The following is a 24,786-nucleotide window of genomic DNA, read 5'->3' as shown; positions in this document are numbered from 1 at the left end:
TAACGAATGTGCTATCCCACTGCACGAAAAGGAAAATTAATGCTTGTGCTTCCTCACTGTATAGCCATACAATGAAGAGTTTGGTGACAGTAGAGCCTCATTGTTGCTCCAATGAGTGTCACAGAAAAAGAGCAATGGTAAATGATCACATATGTGGAAACTATCAGGTTGAGTGAAAGACATGAATGAATACCTCAGTTATTGACAGCACTGAAAAAAAATCCTCTCTGATGCATTTTATTTAAAAAAAATCACTGATAGTGGGAACTCGAATACAAGAAACAACATCTGTGAAACAGAGAGATTAAAAAAAAGTAATAAAAGATGAAAAAAATTAGCTAATTGAGGCTGTAACTAGCATAAACAACACAAAACTTGAATAGAAAGATAGATGGTTTGATATTTGAAAATTCAACATGTAATACTAGTCTCTATTCACAGTTTTTTAGACTTTAGAGGAATATGAATTGTTAAGATGGACATTCTCCAAAAACCTGGACACAATGTGGCGACAGGGTTAAAACCCAGAACTGGGAACGGCTAGGCATGGATTGGAGTCTTAGACCCATCAACCACTTATCAGTTCATCAGTTCTGCCTTGATCAATTCCCCGTATCTCTGTCCTCTATAGAGTTTTTATTTGGAAAGTGAAGAGATTGTTTAGAGTAACCTCCTGCGGTTGTAGTCTCTGATTTTAATATTAGTACAGTAGGGTATTGGTATTTCTATTTTTCTCATTTTCAAAAAATGGAAAATTATGACTTCGTCTATTACCTAATTTCCAGCATTTGCCAATTTACCAACACTATGTATGTTAATGGAGAATATATTCACCATTGTAGTTTACGTTATTCTTTAGTGTTTTTTTTTCTTCCTAATTAAAAGATAATGTCTTCCTTGCATGTTCATCCTTATTTTTGGACTTCTATGAGTACAACTGTAGTAAGCAACTTTGATATAATACTTAGATACACTCTACCCCTCCAAACACATATATCGTATATATACATAAAAATTAAAATTTTAAAATATTTTGACTATACAGAAATGTCCAAGTTCTGTGTCATTTTCCTAGAATAAAATGCATTTCAATTTGCAAGGGTAGATAAGTGCCAAATTCTGCCTAATTTCTTCATACCTTTTTATGATTCTTTCGGATGTTAAGGATTATGCTATAATAATATAAACAGAAAATAAAGATAACGTCTATCTAGCATGAGAACCATAAAATGCAACAAGTAAATAATACGCATTAAGTGGAAACAGCTCATTGTTTTTAAGGGCTTTTAATGAAAATAACCTGTGTATTGGTATAGAAGTGCCTGCTTATGACGCTCTTCTTCAAATATCTTTGTGAAGAGCAGCCCATGTAATTAAGGTTTCTCTGGGGAAATAACAAAATCATTCCCTGGGGTCATGCTGTTTATCCCAAGTAATCTCTAATATGTTTAACCATATTTTTTCATTATTCCAATTACACTGGTGTTAATAGAATCTATCTTGAAAGGCTCGGTGTGGCATAAAAGCTAAATTCAACATTAATTTGTTGACAGTCTTTTCCCTTTTTCTGTAAAATTTGTAAGAAATATTACACTATTTAGGGGACATATACACCCTTTAAAGGGGAAAATAATCAAAAAGCCTATCCATGGCTAGACATCTGTCTGCCTTCTCTTTTCCTCAGCCTTTTCCCCCACAGATTCCAGGAACAAAGGGGTAACAATGCATTAACTCAACAGAGCACTTCTTGCAAGTTGAGGTTTGGTTGATTTTAAATGTTAAATATTTTGAAAATTTAAGAGCCTGTAATGCTGTTAGAAATAACCACATTTGACTCAGCAGAATGGGAAAATAGAGGGAAAACCAAGAGTTCTAAATTGTTTTATATGAGTTGCTTCACCCTCTATGTCTCTTAAGTTTAATGAGAAGACCAGAATGACTATATTCATGGATTTGTGGCAAAAAACAAATGGATAAATTAAAAACATTTACTAATGGAGCTCTAAATATTTATGAATGAACGTTAATAAATATTCATTAGAAGTGTTCAGGAAAAGCATTGCCCTAGAAGGTTAAGAAACTTAAACCTTTGAAATCTTAACATACAATAACAGGAAATGAATCACCTGGCTTAATATGCATCTAATAAATATGCATCTAATAAAAATGTAAATAAAATAGAAATCCTTTTCTACTTAATGACAGTTAAAATAATGCTGTCTGACTGATTATTAATAATGATTAATGATGATTTCAAAGAATATACAAAATAGTTTACATATTCTAGCAAAAATCTCATTACATATTTGTTTCTATCATGTGTTTCACAGCCATAGTATACTACTAAAATTGCATCTAAATGAGGTTAATGCTAATAGTTCCATAACAATTATAGTTTATATGACTTAGCATTCAAACTATTCTTGTCAATATTTCAAGAAGAAACCTACAGGTAATTTATTTGAACATTTTTAACAGAAACCTGTACTTAAAAATATACTTGACTACAGACAATTCTTAAATGTCCCCTATTACCTTGTTACAATAATTACAAATTTTATTAGTGAAACAGGAAAACAAAAAGCAACAAATGCTATTAACTCTTTGCTCCTGTTCAAATCATTTAATCACTTGAAATCTAATGACCTTTTATTCTCTGTGTATGTACATTACACATTTTTTATGAGTAAGAAAATTCATATTTGTAGAAAAGATATGAAGTGTTTTGTTATAATTTAAAATTGCTTCCAAAAGCCAAAAGTTAATGCACTTAAGAAATATTATCTAAAGGCATATAAATTAGAAACTTATTATGATAATAATATTTTTTCTCTCACCTTGAAGTCATTTAATTTCTGGTTCTGTTTTGATCTTCTTATATCATTATTTCGATGCCCCCAAACTACATTCATGGGCTCTTTAAAACTGTCCAAGAAATGTAGCAGAGATGGAAAAATTGGCTTACTTTTAGAATGAATAGTTTAAAATATGCCTACAAAGCAGTTTGTGAAGCGTAAAATTATATGGTCTCTCAGCTTTTAACATAAAAGTGGGAGGTAAAAGGTAAATAATATGGTATGAACTTTTATAGTTCCTCAGTTAACTTTTCAACCCTAAGGATGTGTTGCCTTTATTCAAATACACCAGTTTTGTTTTCTCCAGCTGTGTGGCCATGGAGGGGCAAGCCCGGTATTAGAATATTTAGTTGAATGGTGAAAAATCCTGTCATCAGGGGGAGGTAGGACCCCTAATTGGGCCTCTTCAAAGTCCTGGTATTGTGAGTGGTGGATGTCACAGCAACATAGGACAGTGGACAGGGCATGAGCTGTGGAGTCATAATCTGCCTGGCAACAGCTTTGTTGACTTAGGCAATCCACTTAATCCCTTTGATTCTCTTACTATAAATTAGGTAATAATACCCTCCACACAGCTGTGCATGTGTTGTTACCATAATTATGCAGTATGCAGGCACAATAGATACTCAGTCAATGCTATCTGAATGTGGGAGACCCTGTAGAGCAAAGTGGTTAAGAACAAGGTCTTTGGAGTGAGGCTAGAAGCTTGTTCCCTATTCCACCACTTACCACATGTATGACTGATAAAAAGCCACGCTTTTAATTTTTCTAAGCTTAAGCTTTCTCAGTTAGAAAATGAGGATATCAATAGTAATGTCTCAGGTTGTTGTAAAATTATGAGATAAACACGTAACACTCTTAGTACAGTCATTGACATGGAGTAATTGCTCAAATTCTATTTATCATTAAAATATTAATAGTATTTCACATCTCTCTTTATATGCTTCAGACATCTGCTTTACAAATGTATACACTGGAAAAGTATATGCTGCTCCCCTACAGGTAGGGTGACCAAAGGTCCCAGGTTGCCTGGTTTAAGCACTGCAAGTCTCGCATCTCGGGAAACTCTCAGTCCTCTACAAACTGGGACCATTGGTTGTTCCACAAGTTCATCTACCAGTCATCGAAAACAAGATCTTACTAGGAGCTCCTGGAGCCTGTACTGTCAGCTAGGCTCAGCGTGTCCCAGTTCTCATCTATCTAGTGAGCATTCAAGGAAGTTAAATCTCCAATATGTTGAGCCCAGGAAAGATCAGCTCACAGCAGAACAGAAGGGATTCTATGTAAAACATTTTTTTTCTTTCTTATGGAGTAAGTGAGCCTAAAATTTGACTGAAAAAAAATTCCTTGAACTTGGCTTCGAACCTTTCTGGTCTTTTCAAACTTTTCGTGGCTAAGCAGTGCTCCCTGAAATCCTCTGGAGGTGTACCATCCACTGCCTTGCCTGGATGCATTTTTGGGAGGTGCCTCTTTGGTTGTTTTCAGACATGTGGTCCATTCTGTGAAGCACATCCACATCCTATGTCCATGGAATTCTTGGCAGAGTGGGGACACCTTTCAGCCAGGACACAACGACCCAATAAAAATGTAACAATCTGACATCCTTGCAAGGAGCCACTAAATGTGCATACTTCCTACAGACTTTCGACTGTACCACTTAGGGATTTTGTTTTGTTCTGATTATGTAATTATGGGCTTTGTCTAATAATAATACATATTTAAGAGCTCTAAATGAAGAATTATTATATTTTTCTTTCTTTTGGATAAATGAATTAGGTCATGACCCATTAATATAAAACTTTAATGCTTTATTATACTAAAATTTGTATTGCAAATCCAAAAAAATTCTTCTTCTGAATCTAGGTACAAAGGCATTGGTCATTTTTGCACTACTGAATATAAAGTTGTGTTTCTGGTACCTGAATTTAAAACGCAGGATGACAAGAAATGTATGCAAAACCTAGGGACCAAAACATCTTAATTAAATTGAATAGTGTTTTATTTTTTATTAATATATATTTATTGCCTACTGTGTCAGGTACTATGCTAGAATATATATCACATGCCAGAATATAAATATATTTTTGTAAATTCAAACTAAAGTAAGTAATTGAATATTATCTCCCATTTTCATGCTGTAACACTGAGATATGTAACACACACCTCAATATATGTATTAGTTGTTAGGGATATTTGGGATTTGTGCCTATCAAAATAGGATCCACTAAAGTATAGTGAAAGGAAGTAAAAGATAAGAGACCTAGCTTATAGTCTACTACTCATCAGCAGTGTGGATGGGTAAATCTCTTTAAACTCTCTGAATTTGAGTTTCATCATTCCTAATAGAGACGATGCTACTCTCAGGACTCACTTTTAGGGTTACTAAGGACAATAAATAGATCCAATCATTAATCCACAAATATTGAGTACATGTACTTCTATTAACTATAAAGCATTACATAATTTTTAAATGTTATTAATCTTATTTCATTAAGAGAGAGCTCATGTTCAAATATTTGATTACCAGGACGACAATAACACAGAATAGGAAACGGTTGGTGTGGGTGGTACATGAGAGTGGGATGAGATGTGCATCTACTTGAAACTCCAGTCCAAAGACCAAAAATCAAACGTTATCCAAAAGACGATAAGATAGTATGCCAGCACTGTGCGTACTAGCAGGCTGACGTTTCCCACCTACGTCCCTTAGGAAGACAGACTTGATGGGCATTATAACAATATCGAGGCCATGAGGAGTATCATTGGAGCAGCTACTTCTCAGATGCAAGACTGCAGTGGGGACCAAACATTTGTTCAGCTTACTGCTGTCTGGAAGGGAAAATCCAGGGATTTTCCACTTCATTGTACCAGACATTACCCTGAACAGAAGGCAAGAATTAAATCCTTTATGAGAGCAGGGGAATGCAAACAAATAAACAAGAACATACAAAAAAATGTTATTTTTTTCCAAAAAGAATTGTTTCCTAGCTGTCAGTGGGGATAAATTTTGAAGCAAAAATTCTTAATTTCAATAGTTACTTCTTTGATGTGAACTGCTCACAATACAAAATAATTAATACCAAAATGCCCTACAAAATAATTGCAGGGATTTTGTTAAATAATTTTGCTCATTATTTCAATAAATACAGTTATATAACTCTCATATATTATGTAAGGAACAATATTAAATGGTTAAAAAGTTACATTAATATTTACCTTTTGTGGAAGAGTTATATTTTTCTTGTTCTTCAATGAATTAAATGCACATAATGATGGAAACAAAAGAAAGAAATCAGCAAATTTACAGTTAGACATGGAAATGTGAATCAACACAATGGTATGTGAATAAAAATGCATTAACATAATGTGACATGTTACAATGACAAACCATGAGGAAGTCTCAAATATGCTTTAAATTAATTAAGGAAATAATGAATACAACAATTTAGAGATTTAAAATAAAAACAGAAATATTGAGAAATTAATACATTTGGCATTTGAAAAGTATATTTTGTGGTATTTTTTCTTGCCTTTTAAGAATTAAAAAATATTTCAACACCAATTTTACTAAAAATATTTAATTTTAATACATTTGACTTTTTATTGTAAATGTACTTAAAAGAATATTTAATACTCATAACTAACATTTTTATTTCAATAATGATAGTATTTCAGATAATTTGAAATTTAATATAATAGATGAACAAATAAACTCTATTTTTTTTTTTACTAGAAGTAGTCATTTTCTTTTCACTGTGAAAAATATTCTATAACATTTTCCACATGGGAAAAATACATTCTAATTTAAGTAATCCTTTCTTTCTTCTCTAGTTATGCTAAAATATCTCAAGGTGAAATTGGTTTTTGGAGACTATTATTTCCTAAGCATTTCATAAAGCTTTATATCAACCTCCTTGTTGGCACACTATTTACTGTGAAATAATGGCCTATCTAGATATTTCTGAAGGGGAATATCATTAGAGGTACAGGTAGGAGATATAATCGAACACATAAAACATAGCTGTCACACAAGTGCTAATTTATGAATGATCTTTAAATACTTCTTTAAAAGACATCCTGTTGAACACACAAAAAAGATCACCTTGTTTCAGAAAACTGTACAACATTTTTATGTAACCAATTATGCTGTTTTCAAGCTTTTCTCTACATAAGAGCTACACTGGAATACAACATTGGAATATAACCAGAGAAATTTCTTGGAAGTCTTTTCTCTCAATTATCACATACCATTTAAGTTACCTAAGTTTTAAGGCTATTTTTTTCAGCTACTTTACCTCAAAATCTGTATTGTAATCACCTCTCTTCTTTCTCCCTAACTATACTTTAACATAATATATTTTATGTAGAAAATAGGCTAGCATTCCTAACTTTTAAAAGAAATTGTGAAATAATTTGTCAAAAATTAAGTGAAATGTATTTTCAAATGATGTAATAGCCTTTAACATAATACATATTGCTTTTATGGTATAAAGAGAGTGCAGTAAAACTGAATTATAGGGAAAAAAAAAGCATGCATCCAGTCAAACAAGCTAATCATCTCAGAATACATCCTAAACACAATAATGTAGATAACTGTACCCAGAAACTGTGTATGAATAAAATTATAAGTTCAACAAGAAGTTGTATCACTATCCAGGAATCTAAACTGTTTGAAATATTTGCTCTTTAGAATCAACTGCTTATTAACTCTATTATTTTTTTAAAAAGGAAAATTACCCTTTGTTAAAATACAAACAAACAAACAAAAAACCACAAACAAAAAAGACTGGAAGGAAGGAAGGCAAATGCACTAGAACCTTAATCAATTACAAAAAAAACTGCATTAATCATCAAAGAAGATAGAACTAAAGTTTAACAAATAATATCAAAAGAAAAAAAGGTAATTCTAGAGCCCTAAGAATAACAATGAAATCAATATTAAACAGAACATGCTAAATTCTGTCTATCCCACGAATCAAATTAGAAGTTTACTTTTAAAAACATATTTTAGGATATATAAAGACGACATATGAACTATTCAATTTGAAATAAATCCATAATAAGATGACAGGATAGTATCATCATTTACCAAAAGTCCCAAAGCACATATTAACATCATAAACTAAACCAAATTTATTTTAATTATAGAAGAGCACTGAGATATAATAATACATGTTGTTATATTTTTTAAAGTTTGTATCTATATAACCGTAAATTTGAGGAACTTCAAATAACAAGTGTTTACTAGTGATTTACTAGTGTATCTGTGATATTAAATAACAAAATAACTCCATCAATTTCATCCTCAGTCACTCCTTTCTTCCCACCTCAATTCAATCCTTATAAATTGATGATTTCTCTGAAAGACAACTGTGAATATGAATAGCATAAACAGTAATGTTGATATTAACAATAGAACACGAACTTTTTAAAAAAACAAAATCCAGCATACAATCCAACTGATCTCATAGAAGCAATTATTATTTGTACAAAAATAATATAACTGTAATTTCACTATATGAGAGTTACATGCAGTACCCTTACATGCTTTTGAATCTTAAATGTTTCAGCAACTGGAGGAAATGCAAAGAATTTTAGGAACACATGACTTTTTGAATATCAATCTTTAGCAAAACATGGCCAGTAACACTAATTTTGTAGCTAACACCAGAATTTGCAGTTGGTTTAGTTGTGCAACAGGAAGTCACGAAGGGACAATTTAAATAAACACCAATTTTTTTAAAAGTAAATTTTAAAACAATTTCTTCTAGGGTATTACTAATTACATTCTTAATAACATTAATCTTGAATTATCTTCTCAAAATGTTCCCAGAAAAGAGAAAAGAAAGTTTGTTAAACAGTATGAATTGAGAATTCCAGTGACTAATTACTATTTTAGAAAAGAAAGTCAGAGTTTCACATAGCCTCGTATTTTCCTGATTAACTAAATGAATATCCTTAAAACAACCCTGCATATTAAAACATGATATATCAACAGGATGTATAAGTTTAAAAAATAATACAAATCCAGAGTTTACTGTATCAGCATTAATCTATCAATAAGTTGATGCTTCTTAAAAATCTACACTAATTTTTCTATAACCAAGGTTCTGCTTATAAACTCTGCCATATCAGTCTTTGAAACAATGTATTTATCTTCCTAGATCTTTAACATTTTTTGGGATACATTCAGTACAGCATTTCAATTATGTGAGTAAAGCAGGTACCCAGCACCCTCAAAACAGAATGAAATACAAGTAAACATCAGCAACAACCAGCACTGTAGAAAAAAAAACATCCAAAATGTTAACCTTTCAGTTGTTTCAGACAAATTAAGACTTTCAATACATGTTTTAAATATAAGTCCACTGCATTTATATTACAACCCCAAATTAAAAATTATTTCAGTAAATTGCTTAACGAATCCCTAGTGAGATTTATGTGATAACCTATACAGATAACAGATCATTTCACCTACTGAGAAATGGGATAGCACCTTGGGTCACATGAAGAAAACAGTAACTATTTTAATCCAGTATTTAAATCATCTAGTCCCTGTAGTTTAGGGAATTTAATTTCCATTATTGAAACAACCCCCCGCCCCCCAACTGGAAAATAAAGGTGTGTATATGTTTAACATAAGGAAATTTTAAGTAACATGAACTGTCAACAAAATATTAAAACATGTGCTGTCATTTATCGTTAAATTTATATAAAAGACAAAAGATATTGCAAATAATTTAAAAAAAACACTAGTAAAGTTTTCAATAGTGATCGAGTGTTTCATCAAGAAAACAATTAAAAACAAGGCTAAATAAGTCTTCTTTTAACACAATATTTCATGTTGTACTGAGGTTTTTAAGTTTTTATTTTCTTTGTTCTTTGAACAAAGGTATCTCTAGGGCTCATTCTGTTCTATTAGTTAACCATCTAAAAGCCATTCATTCACTCACTCAGCAAAAACAGAGTATATGTCATGAGCCATTATAACACGGCGCTGGAAATAAAATTCTAAGAAACTTAAATTCTTAGGATTCAGCAAATTACATACGATCAAAATACTACTCATTTACTAAAAGAAGCATAGAAAGAGGTGGTTCTCAAATCCACGATTATTGCACAATGATCTCTCTTTATCGGATACCTTGTTCTATACTGCCGCTTCTCACGGGCACTTGTGGGAGCTGTCTTCCCCTGCGACTGCTGAAGGATGTGTCTGCGGGAGGAGAATGGGTGGGGCTGCCTTGTCGGTGCATTCTGTGGGTAAAAAACAAAGGGGTGGGAAATGAAATGATGAAATCCCAAGAGGCTGTGACAAAAATCTTTTCCTCCTTCCTATTATTATTAATACAGATATAAACCCCCTAACTAGGTCTTTGGAAGCAAAATCAAACACTTTTTTATAATATGTGTAAAAGGAATATTTCAAAAAAGGGCTAAAAGAGACAGGGCTATGTCTGTCTTAAATACTTCTGCATATGAATTCCTGAACTGGGAAGAAGTGGACTCACTTCTTTTCATTAACTTTCTGTGAAGTTGAAGTTTTCTATTAGGTATCTCTTACTTCCAGCCTCTGAATCTTAACAACATGGGTAAATTAGTTAAGAAAGTCTATTGCCTAAATTGCTACTATTAAAGCCATTGCTACTATTGAATTTCTATCTGAATTTATTTAAATGATAAGAACAGTTCTAGCTGCAAACTTTTTTATAAATTTCCAATTACTTGGACTTTATTTTTAAATGGGAAAAATCTTGAAACATATTTAAAAAAATAACCTTGGGCACATGCTATAAAATATACTGACGCAAGGATCAAAATTACAAATAAAAATTTGAGAAGCATGCAGATACATTACTTCTGTACTCCTAGAAGTAAGCTCATCTCCATCTGTTGGCATGCAAACGTTTGTTTTTAACTAAAGAACTTGAAAACTAAGGTTTTACTGAACACAGATGACACTTGTTTTAAAAATATTCCTTATACTTTTTAAGGCAAATACACATATAATTCCAGGTAATTTCTTATGAATCACTTCACATAATTTAAAAAAAATATATGCATATATGAATATGTCACAAACAGATGGAAGGACAGAACACAGCCAAATTGAATTTTCAATGATAGCTAATTGGCAGGAACTATAGAATACCACCAGCACAGTGAAGATAGATGCAAGTAATAGAGGATGTGGGAGAGGTTTAAGTGTCACAGAGAAAGGATTAAAAATTATGGTGTCATAATGAGTGGAAGCATCGAGTGCTCAGGAAGTTACAACACCACATCAACACCCGGAGGCAGGACATGAATGCTGGGCTGGACACTGAATAGCGACCTGGTTAGAAGCGGAGAAGGTGGCGCCGACCCTCCGGGGGCAAGGTGGTGGACAGAACACAGTGTTCTGACACTAGAGTGCTCACTCGACCTTGAGCGAGGGGGATGTTTTCCCCTAAGGACTGGCTGATCAGTCGCTCTTAGGGCTGCGTATCCCCTTCTAGAAAGACATGGTGGGAGAACCCTAAAACATTAGGGTCAAAAAAGATCTTCAGTCAGCAGGTTCACATTAACTTTGATACCAACACATCTGTCCAAGGAACATCCGGTTATTCTTACAAGACACTGATTTTAAACACCAGAAGAAAACCCATCACACAGTTACTGAAATGGAATTCAATTCAGACTGACGAGTTATCGCAAATGTGCATGCCATGTGGTTTTGGAGGGCAATTCTAGATTCCTTCAATGTAATAAAGCTCTTGGAAGTTCCACAGGGACAGAGACTTCCATCTCTGATTTTTTACTTTGTATCTCTAGTGTCTGGATCATAGCTGCACAGAGAGCAAGAGCTCAATAAAAATACCTAATAAAGTGAGTGGATATGATTAGAATAATGAACACAGGGATACTTCAAGCACCTGCCTTCAAGCAGAAATAAAGCACTGTAGAACTTTGTGTGCATTTTTGCAATGTTCATAATTTATTCTTCAATAAGAAAGTCTATGCCAAATAGACAGCAAAAGGAAGATGCTTTCTGAGGTTAATTTAAGCAGACCAACAAATTAAAATGATATAATAAGATGAAGAATGCTTCATTATAGAATTCACTAAATGCATAAGGCTGATATATGGATAAAAACATGTCCTTCAAGGTATGAAAGTATCTCCAATTGTATTTATCCATATAGTGACAGTTATCTCAATATCGTGTTCAAAATTATTATGAAGCCAATTTATGAATTAAGGATTAAGAATTAAAAACTAATGTTTATATATACAGTAGTTCCCCTTACCTGCAGTTTTGCTTTCTATAGTTTCAATTACCCAGTAAACCACGGTCAAAATAGTAAATGGAAAATTCCAGAAATAAACTATTTACAAGTTTTAAATTGTACACATTCTGAGTAGTGTATGGAATCTCATGCCCTCCCACTCCATCCCACCCAGGACGTGAATCACCCCTTTGTCCAGCATATCCACATTGTATATGTTACCTGCCTATTAGCCATTTAGTAGCCACCTTGCTTATCAGATGGATTATGAGAGAGAGATTGAGAGTGAGAGAGAGAGACACTACATTCACATAATTTTATTACAGTATATTATAATTATTCTATTTTATTATTAGTTACTGTTGCTAATCTCTTACTGTACCTAATTTATAAGTTAAACTTTATCATAGGTATTTACCTATAGGTAAAAACATAGTATATCTAGGGTTCTGTACTATTCACAGTTTCAGGCACCCACTGAGAATCTTGGATTGTATCCTCCAGGGATAAGGGGGGATGACTGTATATACGTTTCTTTAAAACAGATATGTTTTTGCCATTTTCAGTATGTATTTTAAATAAAATGCACACTTAAAACCTAATATGCATTATTTTTCACAGTGACAGAAGCAATGGAATGACAGCTCATCATTTTTTTTTCGCTTTTCTGTTAGCTCATCATTTTTAAAACAATGTTGTAAAATTCAATTAAGTAATTTAAAGTGTGTGAGAGAAAAGAATACGTATTAATCACAGGAAGCACATTAATTATTTAGTGCTGTATTCAACTTGTATTCGGATTGACAATGTCTCTTTTAAGTAAAATGATTTTCACAGCTATAATTATTTTGTTTCAGGGTATTTCCTTTATTTTAGAATAATAAAATGGAAAAATACCAGGTTTTAGAGAATACAAAAACACACCTTAGGTCTTCAATATGCATTTTATCTTCTTGAAGTCTGGATTAAGGCTTTATTAGACCCTATTGCAGATCCCAAAACCTGGGCTGTCACCGTGATTTCCAAATTAAAAAAGTACTGACAATACTCTAGATATCAAAACAGTTCATTCATTCTGAATTAACTTTTGACTTAATTCAACTCTACAGAGTTAATTTATATGGAAAGGATTGCATGATCAAATCCTTTCCAATTATAAAGAACGAGTTTTTATCTATTACTCTTTAAAAGCCATTATATGAGAACAAATTTCAAGCTTTCCTTGTTCATAATACACTTTCGAAATGTGGTTTGAAAATTGAATACTACAGTATTCACCCTAGTACTGAGAACTTTAATGGATCTTGCAACTTCCCTAAAACCTTGTTTTATTCCTTAATACAATCCATAAGCACTGAAAGTACTATTTCAATGTGACCTGAAACGTGAATAATTTAGGTGGACCGTAGGTGGCACCAAACTAAATAGCAAAAGTATAAAAAGCAATTTCAGGGGCAAATAAATGGCTTTCTAGGTGAGTGTCTTACAGACTGAGGCCACGTGACTAAGTATTCTCGTCTCCCAAGCCACGGAAGTTTAATGCCCGAAAACAGCTCGTACTGTTGGAGGTTAATCATTTACCACCAGATCCATTTTTTTCTTTAATATGAACTAAAAGTCCAATAATAACAAAACAGTTTCTGTCCCCAAACTATAACAAGTATGGAGGCACAGACTGAAAGGGGAGGCATAGAAAACCCCTTTGCCTAAGGAAGACAGGAGCGGGGCAGTAAGGCTGAATGACCGGCAGGGAAACTGAGGAGAGTGAAAATGCAGAACTTGAAGAGAGAAGAGCAAGTTTTTGGAGATGAGAGATAATGGACCCAAGTACAGTTTGTATTAGACAAGTGGAAAGAAACATTAATCAAGAAATTCTGAGGTACAGGAATGAAATGTTGAGAGAATCCAGGATGTCAAGCCTGGATCTTTTCAATGAAATGGGATGTGCTAGGAAAGTTAAGGATGTAAGAATGAAAAAGATTATGAACAACCATATTAGAGATTGGAACAGGGAGTGAATTAGGGATAAGTAAAATGATAGCAACAACTATTCTTTATTGAGCATGGAGCCATCTATACACGCCAGGCACTGAAGATACGTGTGTCTATATGTATGTACGTATGCTGCGTATATGTGTCTATATATATACACACACATACATATGTTCTGTTTTTGTATTCTCACAATAGCTCTGAGAAGTGTTATTACTCCTATTTTATAGCTGGGAAACTGAGGATCATAGAATTACTTGCAAAAAGACAAAGCACTAACATGTGGTAAAGCAGGATCCAACAGGGCTGTGGATCTCCAACTTGTTCCTTTGTCTGCCTATTGAGAGGATTTGTTTCTCTGTCATGAGATGAAAAATGGTAATTTCACATCCCTGGATACATTGTTAATTGTGTAAGATAAAATATAAATATATGTCCAAGTATCAAATTGTTTAGCAATATTTGATAAAATCGTCTTCTGATAGTTTGTAGGAACAAAATATATGGAAAATTGTATTTAATGAATACCTGTTCTGCTAAATATGTCTATACATATCTCATATTTTTAAAACAAAAACAATGAGACTTCTAGAGCAAAATCCTAATTCAAACCTAACTATGTCTGACTTTAGTTCACCATCTCCAAATGCATATCTAAATGTTTACCACTGAGTTCAATCCATGGCTATTCTCTTTACCTAAGACTAGTGTTTAAGACTTGAACATAAGTAAAACACATTTGTCACCAAACCCTTAGGTTGTTACTCAGATAGTTCTGTTGTTGCAAATAGACTTGCATTAAATTGCTTCTATTGCAACTTAAAATTATAGTTCTGAGGTGTTTCTTTCTTTTTGTTTCTTTTCGACTTTTTAAAGGATGAACATTCATCTAGTACCTAAGGTCAAATCTTTGAAATGGTCTCTCCTGTACAGGCGATTACAGGCCTACACAGGCTCTTTCCAATAGCACCGGAACAACGTAAAATGCATATGCAAGTAATTCTTTTTTTTCCCTACTGTATGACAGAGTTTTACTAGAAATGATACAAATCAGGACCAGCCTAATGCAGAGACATATAGGAAGAGGCCTGGAAGGGTCCCGAACTTGAAGCTTCTGTGTCCTCAGGACATATTTCCCTCCTGGCACACTGATGTGTGTCACTAACCAGGGAGTTCACCTGAGCTTCAGTGTTCAGAGTTCTTATTAGGGTTTCTTCATATAGGGTGATTGACTAACTCATTGGCCACATGATTGAACTCAGTCCCTTAGCCCCCTCCCTTCCCCAGAGGTCAGGCTGATTTCACCTGGCTCAAGGGCCCAGTTCTCTAATCACATGGTTGGTCTTTCTGGCGTGGTCAGCGCCTATTCTGAGTGATCTCCTTGCATAAACTCAGGTATGGTCCCAGGTGCTCATGGTGAATAATAAAGACACTCAGAAAATTCCAAGGATTTAGAGGTTCCTTACCAGACACCTTGGACATGCAAGTAATTCTTAATACTAGTCCTGACAAAACATCCCCCAGGTAGGATGAAGAGTGTAGGTTCGACAAGAAGAAAGTCACTAGCACGGAATGCAGAAATGGTGCTAGCAGTTCACAAAGCTGAATGCACGTGAGGCTGAAAAGTTGGCCTTTTACCAAGCAGCTTCCCTAGAGAATCTGAAGCACTGCTTTAAATACCTAGACGCAAAAGTCTGAAGTCAGTTCTGCCTGTCTTCTACCTACAAATGATCACCCTATCTTTCAAGATATGTTCTTTCAAGGCTGCTCCTCCTCAGGCCAAATTTGTTGAGGCCAACAAAGAGCCTTTAAAATTATAATCATTACACAGCAAATTTTGTGAGAATCCAAGGTGTGCCTGTGTGGTAGGACTCCTGTGGGGAAGTTGTTAATTCCCAACGGCCAAAAATCAGTGTCTAAAGCATTTATACTGTGACTTCAATTCACCTGTACTTAGATGTCAATTCAAGGCATTTTCCTAATGAAATGAGAACTAACGCAAACTTAGAAAATCCAGGCCAGTTTTTCTTTTGTAACTAGTTATTGAACAATTCACTTAAATACTAGACATGGAATTTATACTCTAATAAAAATTGATAAAGAACCCTGATTACAATCAGATAAATCTACACACATAAAAAGGAAGAGTTGTCTATATTAAAGTAGTAAATAAAGGCAAGAGTAATATGAATATGGTTCTTAAGCAGCCAGCATTTGAGACTGGGAGTCAATCAAATCCTTGCTATTCTTACTGAAGGGAAGTTTTGTGTTTATCTACAGATATTTTCGGTGTTGCAGAGGAAGATGCCCAAATATCACTCACTTGGAGTTAAGCACCTTCAGCTGATCTAGAATCATCTAACATTTTGTAAAACAGGATCAGATTGCCAAAAAAACACGTTCATTTATACATCCTAAATACAAAACTGCAACATAGTTGCCACTCAACTAGAATTGTTAAGTGAATTACATAAGGCTGAATAGAAAAAGAATTCAACACTGAGGAAAATTTTCAATCAACTCAAAATAATTGAAATTGTGTGTGCATGAGATAGGGAGGCTGAAAATGATGGCTGAAGATTAAAAAATTTACAATGCTATTAAAGAGACTGCGGTTAGCTGAGTTTACAGTAAAGAATACACAAATACAAACATAATCAGTATTGTTTCATCTATCTTCTGTCTATCTAACATCTGTCTATCTATCATCTATCTATCTTCCTATCATCTATCTCTATCTATCTATCTATCTATCTATCTATCTATCTATCTATCTATCTATCTATCTATCTATCATCTATCTATCTATTCTCTATCTAATCTATCTAAACTGCTAGAACTCTGTGCTTCACATCCTTCCTCAATGTCCAACTCCTTTGTAAAACTGAATTCCACCTCAACACTTTTTTGAATTTTCTGGATCCTTTTTCCATTCTAAGTTCACTAAATAGTCAGTATCTCCACAGACCATTACCCAGAAATAAATTCCATCTCTCCTTCCCACATTCATTGATGTGACTAATACCTACTCATTTTTCTGATCACAACTCAGAAGTAATACCCTCTGGGAAGACTTATTTTTTGCTGCTCATTATTTTATTCCATAAATTTAGCACAGAGTGTGGCACATATTTGTTAACTGCATGAATCACTGCACTGTACAGATTCTCTCTTGACCACACCTATTAATAGCTGAGCTGGTGTCTTGCATCTACTCTTAGAACTTTCAATCCACCTTCTAAAATGTTGTCGTCAGTTTTAGAAACTCAACACCAATCATCTACATCCATGCTAAAAGCCCATCTGTCAAGGGATCATGGAATAAAGCAGAAATTGAAATTCTGTAGCACGGCTGAAAAGGCCATTCATAACATCATCTCTAAGGATTTCTCCAGTTATATTTTCAGCCCTCTCTCCCATCTCCTGAATCCTGTTCTTCCTCCTAAATTGGGTATGGTTTTCCCAAACTCAGGAGATAATCCAAGCTTCAGTGTTTTCTCATATTATTTCCTTCTCACGGAGCACTCTTCACATTTATTTTTATATATCTGGACTTAGCTCAAGTGACACTTATGAAATATTTTCTAATTGCATCCTAATTTTTCCCTGTGTTCTCACTGTATCTTGTGCATACTTCTGTAACAGTGAATGCATTCATTCATTCACATCTATGTCACCCTATAACTGTTGGATTAATAAACATATATTAATTGGATTTTGGTGTTTCTTACAGCTGTATTGTGCCAATATCTTGCACCTAAAATATTTGAAAAAATTGAGGAATTAGATGAATTACAAATGAAAGGTAAGTAATCCTTATAATTTCTACATTAACTCAGCAAATATCTTTGGTTGTAATATACAAGTAGAATCTTAGATTATCCATTTGCAGAAATTTTTTTAAAAAGATGGCATTATTCAGATAACAGACACTGAAATAAAAATATTCACATATTTCAGGTACTATGTTTATTGCTAACCGTCAATTATCTCAGAAACAAAATATTGCTAACCTTCAATTATCTAATATGTACATAAGTGTGGATTTAATTCTCTTTAATAATCAGAATAATCACTAAAACAAATACATGAGATTTTTCTTCAGCCTTAAGATTTAAGGGCTGCCTTCAGATAACTCTCTCTTGTTTTCTGAATGACACTATTCCTATATAGGTTTATTTACAGGAGAATCTTTCAACATCACAATTTATGTTTAAGGACGGATCATGTAGAATGAGAGTGAAGGCACCTTGAATATATTAGTAAAACAGAAAATGGCCCACACAGCACAACACCAAGCCTACCTTTCTGCATCAGGGGCAATGCCTTTCCTAGTCTGTTTTTGGATGCTAGATCTTTCAGACTTTCTGGAGTGCCTGTGGAATGAAATGTTAAAGAAATACAAAATATATGATGAATAAAGCTACAATAATATTATCCAATGATAAAAGCAACATACATGAAAAATGGCAACTACCTTACCTAAATGGTTTTGCCAATCAATACTTTTTAAAACAAAATAAAAATAAACATCAGAACTGGTGTAGTGTGGAAGACACAAATTGACCAACAGGACACACAAGAAGCTGACATCCATCAGTCTAGACAGGCAAGTGTGTGTGTAATGATATAATAGGGACTCCTGCTGAGCAAGTGTGTCTCTCTTAATGAGTAAACAAATTCAATAGTGAAATGTAGTGATGACCAATGTGATGATAGAAATGGTTAAGGTGCTGAAAGACCACAAATGGGTGTAGTGATCTCATTCTTACAAATTGAAACTTGGTGCTACAAAAATTTTTGCTTTATTTTTTTTCTCCCACAAAATAATAAAGAGAAGAAAAATGGTACAGTAAATGTTTGATATGAGAAAAGTATTTTAAATCAACTATTAAAAGTATCATAAAGATGTTTTTGTAATCATATAGCATTTTAAAAAGCTAATCACATGTCACAAATCAGAGACGAATATAAAAAGTAATCCAATGTCACAAATTAAAGAACGAATAAAGTTCTCAATTGACTCTGTGTTCCCAAAGTGCATATGTACACTAAGCATTTGGAACTTGAAATGCATTTTCCCATAGAAATAATGTTTATATATAAAGCTTACCTCCCTAAGGCAGGTTACATACGCCTATTTAATTTAAAATGTGTCTGGACTACTATATATTTGAAATAAATATAAAATATTGTGGTCAAGAAACTCACACGTTAAAAAAAAAAGGGAGAAACCATAAAAAGGAATGTGCACTTTTATCTCAATAATCGATTTTCTACAATTTATTTTTATTTTTCTTCCCCAATATCCCTTCCTTTCACTAATGTTAAGGAGACAACTGTTTGTCTTTTGACTGAGATGTAATTGAAATATAACACTGTATTAGTTTCAGGTATACAACATAATGACTCAATATTTGTATATAATGCAAACTGATCACCACAGTCAGTGTAGTCAACGTCCATCACCACACTTACTTTATTTTTTCTGTGAAGAGAACTTTTAAGATCTACTCTCTTTTCTTTACACTGTTTGCTTATTAATGCCCGATGTCCTGAGTGCCCAGAATATGTCAAGCCCTGCACAGCACTAGGGACACATATCAAAGTACAAAGGCTGCCTTCACAGGATATACACTTCTGGGGCAGCTCATCTTTCTCCATCGCTTTCATTATTGACAAAAAACTAAGTTAAAACTATTTTGACCCTCAAATTCAGAATCTGGGTTTGAGCTTTGTGTACTTCAGCCTTTTGTCACTCTGACATCTCACTTCTGAAGAGACAAAAAAAAAAAAAAAAAAAGGGAAGAAACAGAGAAGGGAGCTATCTCTCCCTAAGCACTGTCCTTACTAGTTGGAAAAAGAGGACATATGGCAGACAACTCTATGCCAGGCATGGAGAGAGGCACTAACTCATTTAACCTCATGACAGTCCTTTAAGAGCTCATCTTTATTTCACAGATGAGGAAACGGGCAGAGGGCAGGGCCACACAATGGGGGAGCAGCAAGACTGGGATTACAAGGTAAGGCTGTCTGGCTCCTGAGCGTGTCTGTCATATACTGTCCAGCAAAGAGGGTGCAGGGGTTAACTGTGGTGCCTGCTCTACTGGGCACCCTTATTCAAGGAGAGAAGAAACCATAAGGTTGCGTCCAGGCCGAGGAAAGCAGTGAGACATGTTCTCTCTGATATTAAGGGCCACTTCTTCTTTACTTTGTTGATCAGATTTCAGGAGAGGGGAGTGTAGGGTACAGGAGAGTGGAGAAGTACATTCATAGCAGCGGCCTGAAATCAACGGTAGGCGTTAGTTGGGAAGGAAAGCTCATTCCTGAAACAAAGGGAAGGCAGGCATATATACAGCAGAAAGAGTTGAAGGAAGGGGAGGAGAAAGACAAAGTAAGGTCTGCAGGCCCAGTAGGTATGTCAGCTCAGAATAAAAAGTAGTATATTATTATGGGAAATTAATGCTTTGGACTGGGACAACAAATGTTCCTTTTGTTTTCTTCAACTCAGTGAGAGCCAAATGCAAGCATGAAGTTTTAGGCCAATTTATGAATGCACTGTCATCGAAGGTTTTCACTCATTCATTCATTGAACAAACAATTGTTGAGCATGTATATATATGTCAGGCACTGTTCTAGGTGCTTGTCTGTGAACAAAACAAAGATTTCGGTCTTCACCCAATTTGAATTTTACTGGTAGAAGACAAACAATAAGGAAAAGAAAAACCCTAAAACAAGTAAATTAAGTATGTCAAGTGATAAATGCTAACAACATCAAAAAGTAAACGAGGGCAAGAAGGATCAGAAATGTGTGTGTGTTGGGGCCAGGGGTTTGGGGCAGGTGAAGATTACAATTTGAAGTCGATACTCAAGGAAGGCCTCATTTTGTGTGAGTCGGTGACATTTTAACAGGTACCTAGGTGAGGGAATTAGCCATGCATATACCTATGGAAATCATGTCCCAGGCAAAAGAAACATCAAGTGCATAGGCCCTGAATCAGGTGTGTGGCTGGTATGTTCAAGCAACAGTAAGGAGAACAGAAAGGAAAGGGTTGAAAGAGAAGAGTCAGATGACACGAGTTTGGGCTGGGAGGCGAGGGATGTACAAAATCTGGTAGACTTCTGTGCACACGTTCTAGCTCCGTACAACTGAAGGGTTATAGGCACCTTGCAAAGCTTGTCTGCTTTTCCTCCTATCCCGACTAATTTCTATTAACACTAATCTTTCTAGACCCAAGTGAGACGTCACCTTTTCTGTAAAACTCTTAACTCTTCCTCTTCTCACCTCCTACAACTGAATGGATTCTTGTATTATTTATTATCACAGTGACTGACGATGGTGATGACGACGAGGAAAGTAGCTAGACGAGTCGTATCTAAGAGCCTGCCGCATGCTAGCGTGGGCACTTTACCTGCACGTGTCATTTCATCTCCCCAGGCCAGTGAGGTGGGTACTACTCTTTTATCCTTTTTAAGAATAAGGAGATTGAGGCTTGGAGAGTGAAATAAATTGCTCTAACTCACATAGTCATCACATGTCAAACCATGAGGTGAATTGACTCCACAGTAATTATAATATCACTGAACACATAGCATTTGTGACCTAAATGACAGTGGAACATAGTAGCTACAACTAGAGTCAGACTGGGTTTAACCTTGGCTCTGTTTCTGTCTAGCTGGGTGATTTTAGTCAAGTTGCTTAAACTCTCTGTGCCTCAGTTTTTTCCACCTGCCAAGTGGCAATAATAATAATACTTGTGATATGTAAAATAGGAAAGGTTTGAACAATCAACCTCTATTTATATGCTAAACTATTGAAACTATTGATCATGTAATCATAAAATGGATCACAGTGAAATAAGCTACCTTCTACCTTATAGTACCCTTGTAAGTTCCCTGTGGTCAGGAACTATGTCTGTTTGGGTTAGTATTGTAACATCAATGTCCAGTACGTAGTAGCTGCTCAATAAGTATTTGTTGAACGGATGGTTAAAAAAGTAATATTTTGAGTATTATACTAAAGTTTGAGAGTTTAAAAAGTTACAGTAAGTGAAAAAAACTTAACTAGGGCTATAAAATTCAATTTATATCAAACACATTTAGAAATAAAAATTGACATTGTTTTCTGGGCCTCAGTAAAATATAAAATACCATGAATAAGAAATGCCCTTTGGTCAGTGCTTTATGCATAATGAGTGCCAGTCATTATTATTGACCCAAGGTATGTGTATCACGATGCAACAAGGCAGCCTAGACTCAATTTGAGAGTCCAATTAGAGTGTCAATTAGAATTCAGCTAATCCACTTACAACCACCTAAATTTACAGATGAAAAAACTGAGTCCCAGAAAGTTGAAGTGAATTCTCCAAGGTAATATAGGCTTAATTAGTTGGTGAGGACATCACCATCATGTCCCCATGTCCTCCGATTCTCTGCCCACTCTGCCATCCAGTGACTTTGAATGACTTGATGTTACTGGAGGAATTCCCGGACAGAAGTGAACATAATAGTTATAGTGTTTCCACGATGTCTTATTTTGGCTTTTAACATGCTTTTTGTTCTTCTAAAGTTTGCAGTTATTTTATTATTTATAAAGAATGTGTCTTTGGATACAACATGCAAGAGTCAGAAATGCTGAGTTTTTTCTTTACTTCACAACTTAATAGTCATATGAGTTTGGACTTACGCTCCCTAGTTCACAGGGCAGAAATGAAATTCTTTAAAAACCATAAAGGGACATTCAAATGTGAGGTAGAACAACAATTATTTTATTACTAAATCAAAGCAAAAGTAATAATCAGAAAAGTGAGGGTGTTCCTACATAAATCTCATTTTTTTTTAATTTCTATTTTAAATTATTATTCTATTAACCTGAGTGTGGAGATTCATGTAATGTACTAATGAAAAGAAAAGTAACTGTTAATTAACTGTGAGCACTAAACTCAGAACCTTGATGCTTCAGAGGCATATTAAAATACATTTTTTTCCAACTTGCTACTTACAAATTTTGGTTAATGTGAAGCCACAAGTCTATCTAAAAGTTATTAAGATTCATAAACAAATTTTATGAATTTATGAATGTACAGGTTCATAAGTTACTATTTACATATTAAAATAAAGCCATTTACAAATATTCTTTGCTATTGGAATGATATTCTTAAATGTCTTAACATTTTTAGTAATGAAACTGCAAGAAAATTTTCACTATGAGCATATAGTCAGAAAGATTTCCTGGGGCTACAAATTTATGTATTTTTCCTCATTATTATTTTAAATATCATACAACTTTGAAGGAATATTCCTAGATCTAAATAAACATACTTCTATGTTAATTTGAAATAAATCTATTATACCACTTGATATGACAACAAGATTGGTTACTGTTGAAATTATGAAATTATACATTAAACGTGTGTGTGTGTGTGTGTGTGTGTGTGTGTGTGTGTGTGTTTGTGTGCATGCATGCGCACACTGAGAAATATGAGGGCAACTAAATGCTTTCCAACTTACTAGAAAACTCTTTTAAGCAAAAATTTACTTTTTGCATTATTTGAGATTTTCAAAATTATCAAATATGGCCCCAATAAAGGACATCAAAAGGCTGATTACATAAATTGTCACTGATTTTAGAGTATTTTCCTAGCTACCAGTACCTAGGGCAAAAGTTACCTTATGAACTATCACTGTTTCCAAACAGATGTCATGTTTACTTTACTTGCAAATTGGTAGAAACTTCTGAATGAGTAAATAAAGCTGATAAGAGGTGAAATACATGTGTTAAGTTTTGCCAAGTGCTTGACGTGGTTAACTATGAACTTAGCATCTGTTGATGTAGTAATCTCTCTCTTATTTTTATGGGCATGCTTTAATAAAATACTTTAATAAAAGTTTATTATAAGTAATTTTCTGTTCCCTATAGAAATAAATCACATTATCAAGACACTTAAAACATACTTTATGGTTGAACATAGAACATATTTACCAGTAAGTCATATAAATGTAAAATGTATATTCAGAATTATGTATTAGTAGGAATTTCCTTTATAACCTGATCTAAAAAGAACACTTGTCATCTTAAAAATCTACCCTTAAAATTATGTATACAACCTATGGTATCAAGTAACATAATTAATCGTGTGTCTTAATGACAACTAATTCACAACTAATCTTCATCTCATGTAAGTAAGAACTAAAAACCAGTATTTGGATTTCCTTTTTGCTTAAATAATACCCAGATGAACTTATGTTTATATTCATTAGAAAGACCATCTTATTTAATTGTCCTGTATTCAAACAGTCATTACATAAGATGAAATCCATTGACCTCTTTATTTTGGAATAAATACAAAAGCTTCCAGAACTGTCTTTTGTAAATGAAGTGTAAGTTCCTTGATGGCTAGGACCTTGTCTCTCTCAAATACATTGTGACTTGAGCCATAGAATAGTGCACACAATAAAGGCACAGTAAGTATTTGTTAAATGAATGAATAGCAATGCAGATATAAATTTTAATATCAGTTATACAGTTACTTTTCTTCTTATTGGAAAAGACTAAATTATAAAAATGTTTAATGATTTTAGAAATCAGATAGTAGCAGAATTAATTTTTAAATTCAAAATATATAAATATAAGCTATATTACATAAATGTCTTAAAGATTAAAACATGAT

General features: G+C 33.8%; 1 protein-coding gene across 50 annotated transcripts in view; it reads right to left on the bottom strand.

Annotated features, from left to right (window-relative positions):
• RIMS1 (regulating synaptic membrane exocytosis 1) overlaps window positions 1-24,786 on the bottom strand; it is a 443,759-nt gene that overhangs the window by 93,141 nt on the left and 325,832 nt on the right. For 24 of the 50 annotated variants that reach the window (XM_033103252.1, XM_033103253.1, XM_033103255.1 and 21 more), the window contains 2 exons: window positions 18,421-18,492; window positions 10,000-10,112 (listed from right to left, as the gene is read on the bottom strand). In XM_033103252.1, the coding sequence (XP_032959143.1) occupies window positions 10,000-10,112; window positions 18,421-18,492 (185 nt within the window). Of the gene's footprint in view, window positions 1-6,071; window positions 6,102-9,999; window positions 10,113-18,420; window positions 18,493-24,786 lie in introns of all 50 variants that reach the window. The other 26 variants (XM_033103256.1, XM_033103251.1, XM_033103242.1 and 23 more) reach the window with 3 other exon arrangements.

The sequence above is a fragment of the Rhinolophus ferrumequinum genome, chromosome 3 (assembly GCF_004115265.2).
Source record: "Rhinolophus ferrumequinum isolate MPI-CBG mRhiFer1 chromosome 3, mRhiFer1_v1.p, whole genome shotgun sequence".
Taxonomy (NCBI): domain Eukaryota; kingdom Metazoa; phylum Chordata; class Mammalia; order Chiroptera; family Rhinolophidae; genus Rhinolophus; species Rhinolophus ferrumequinum.
This window is presented reverse-complemented; position numbering and strand designations above follow the sequence as displayed.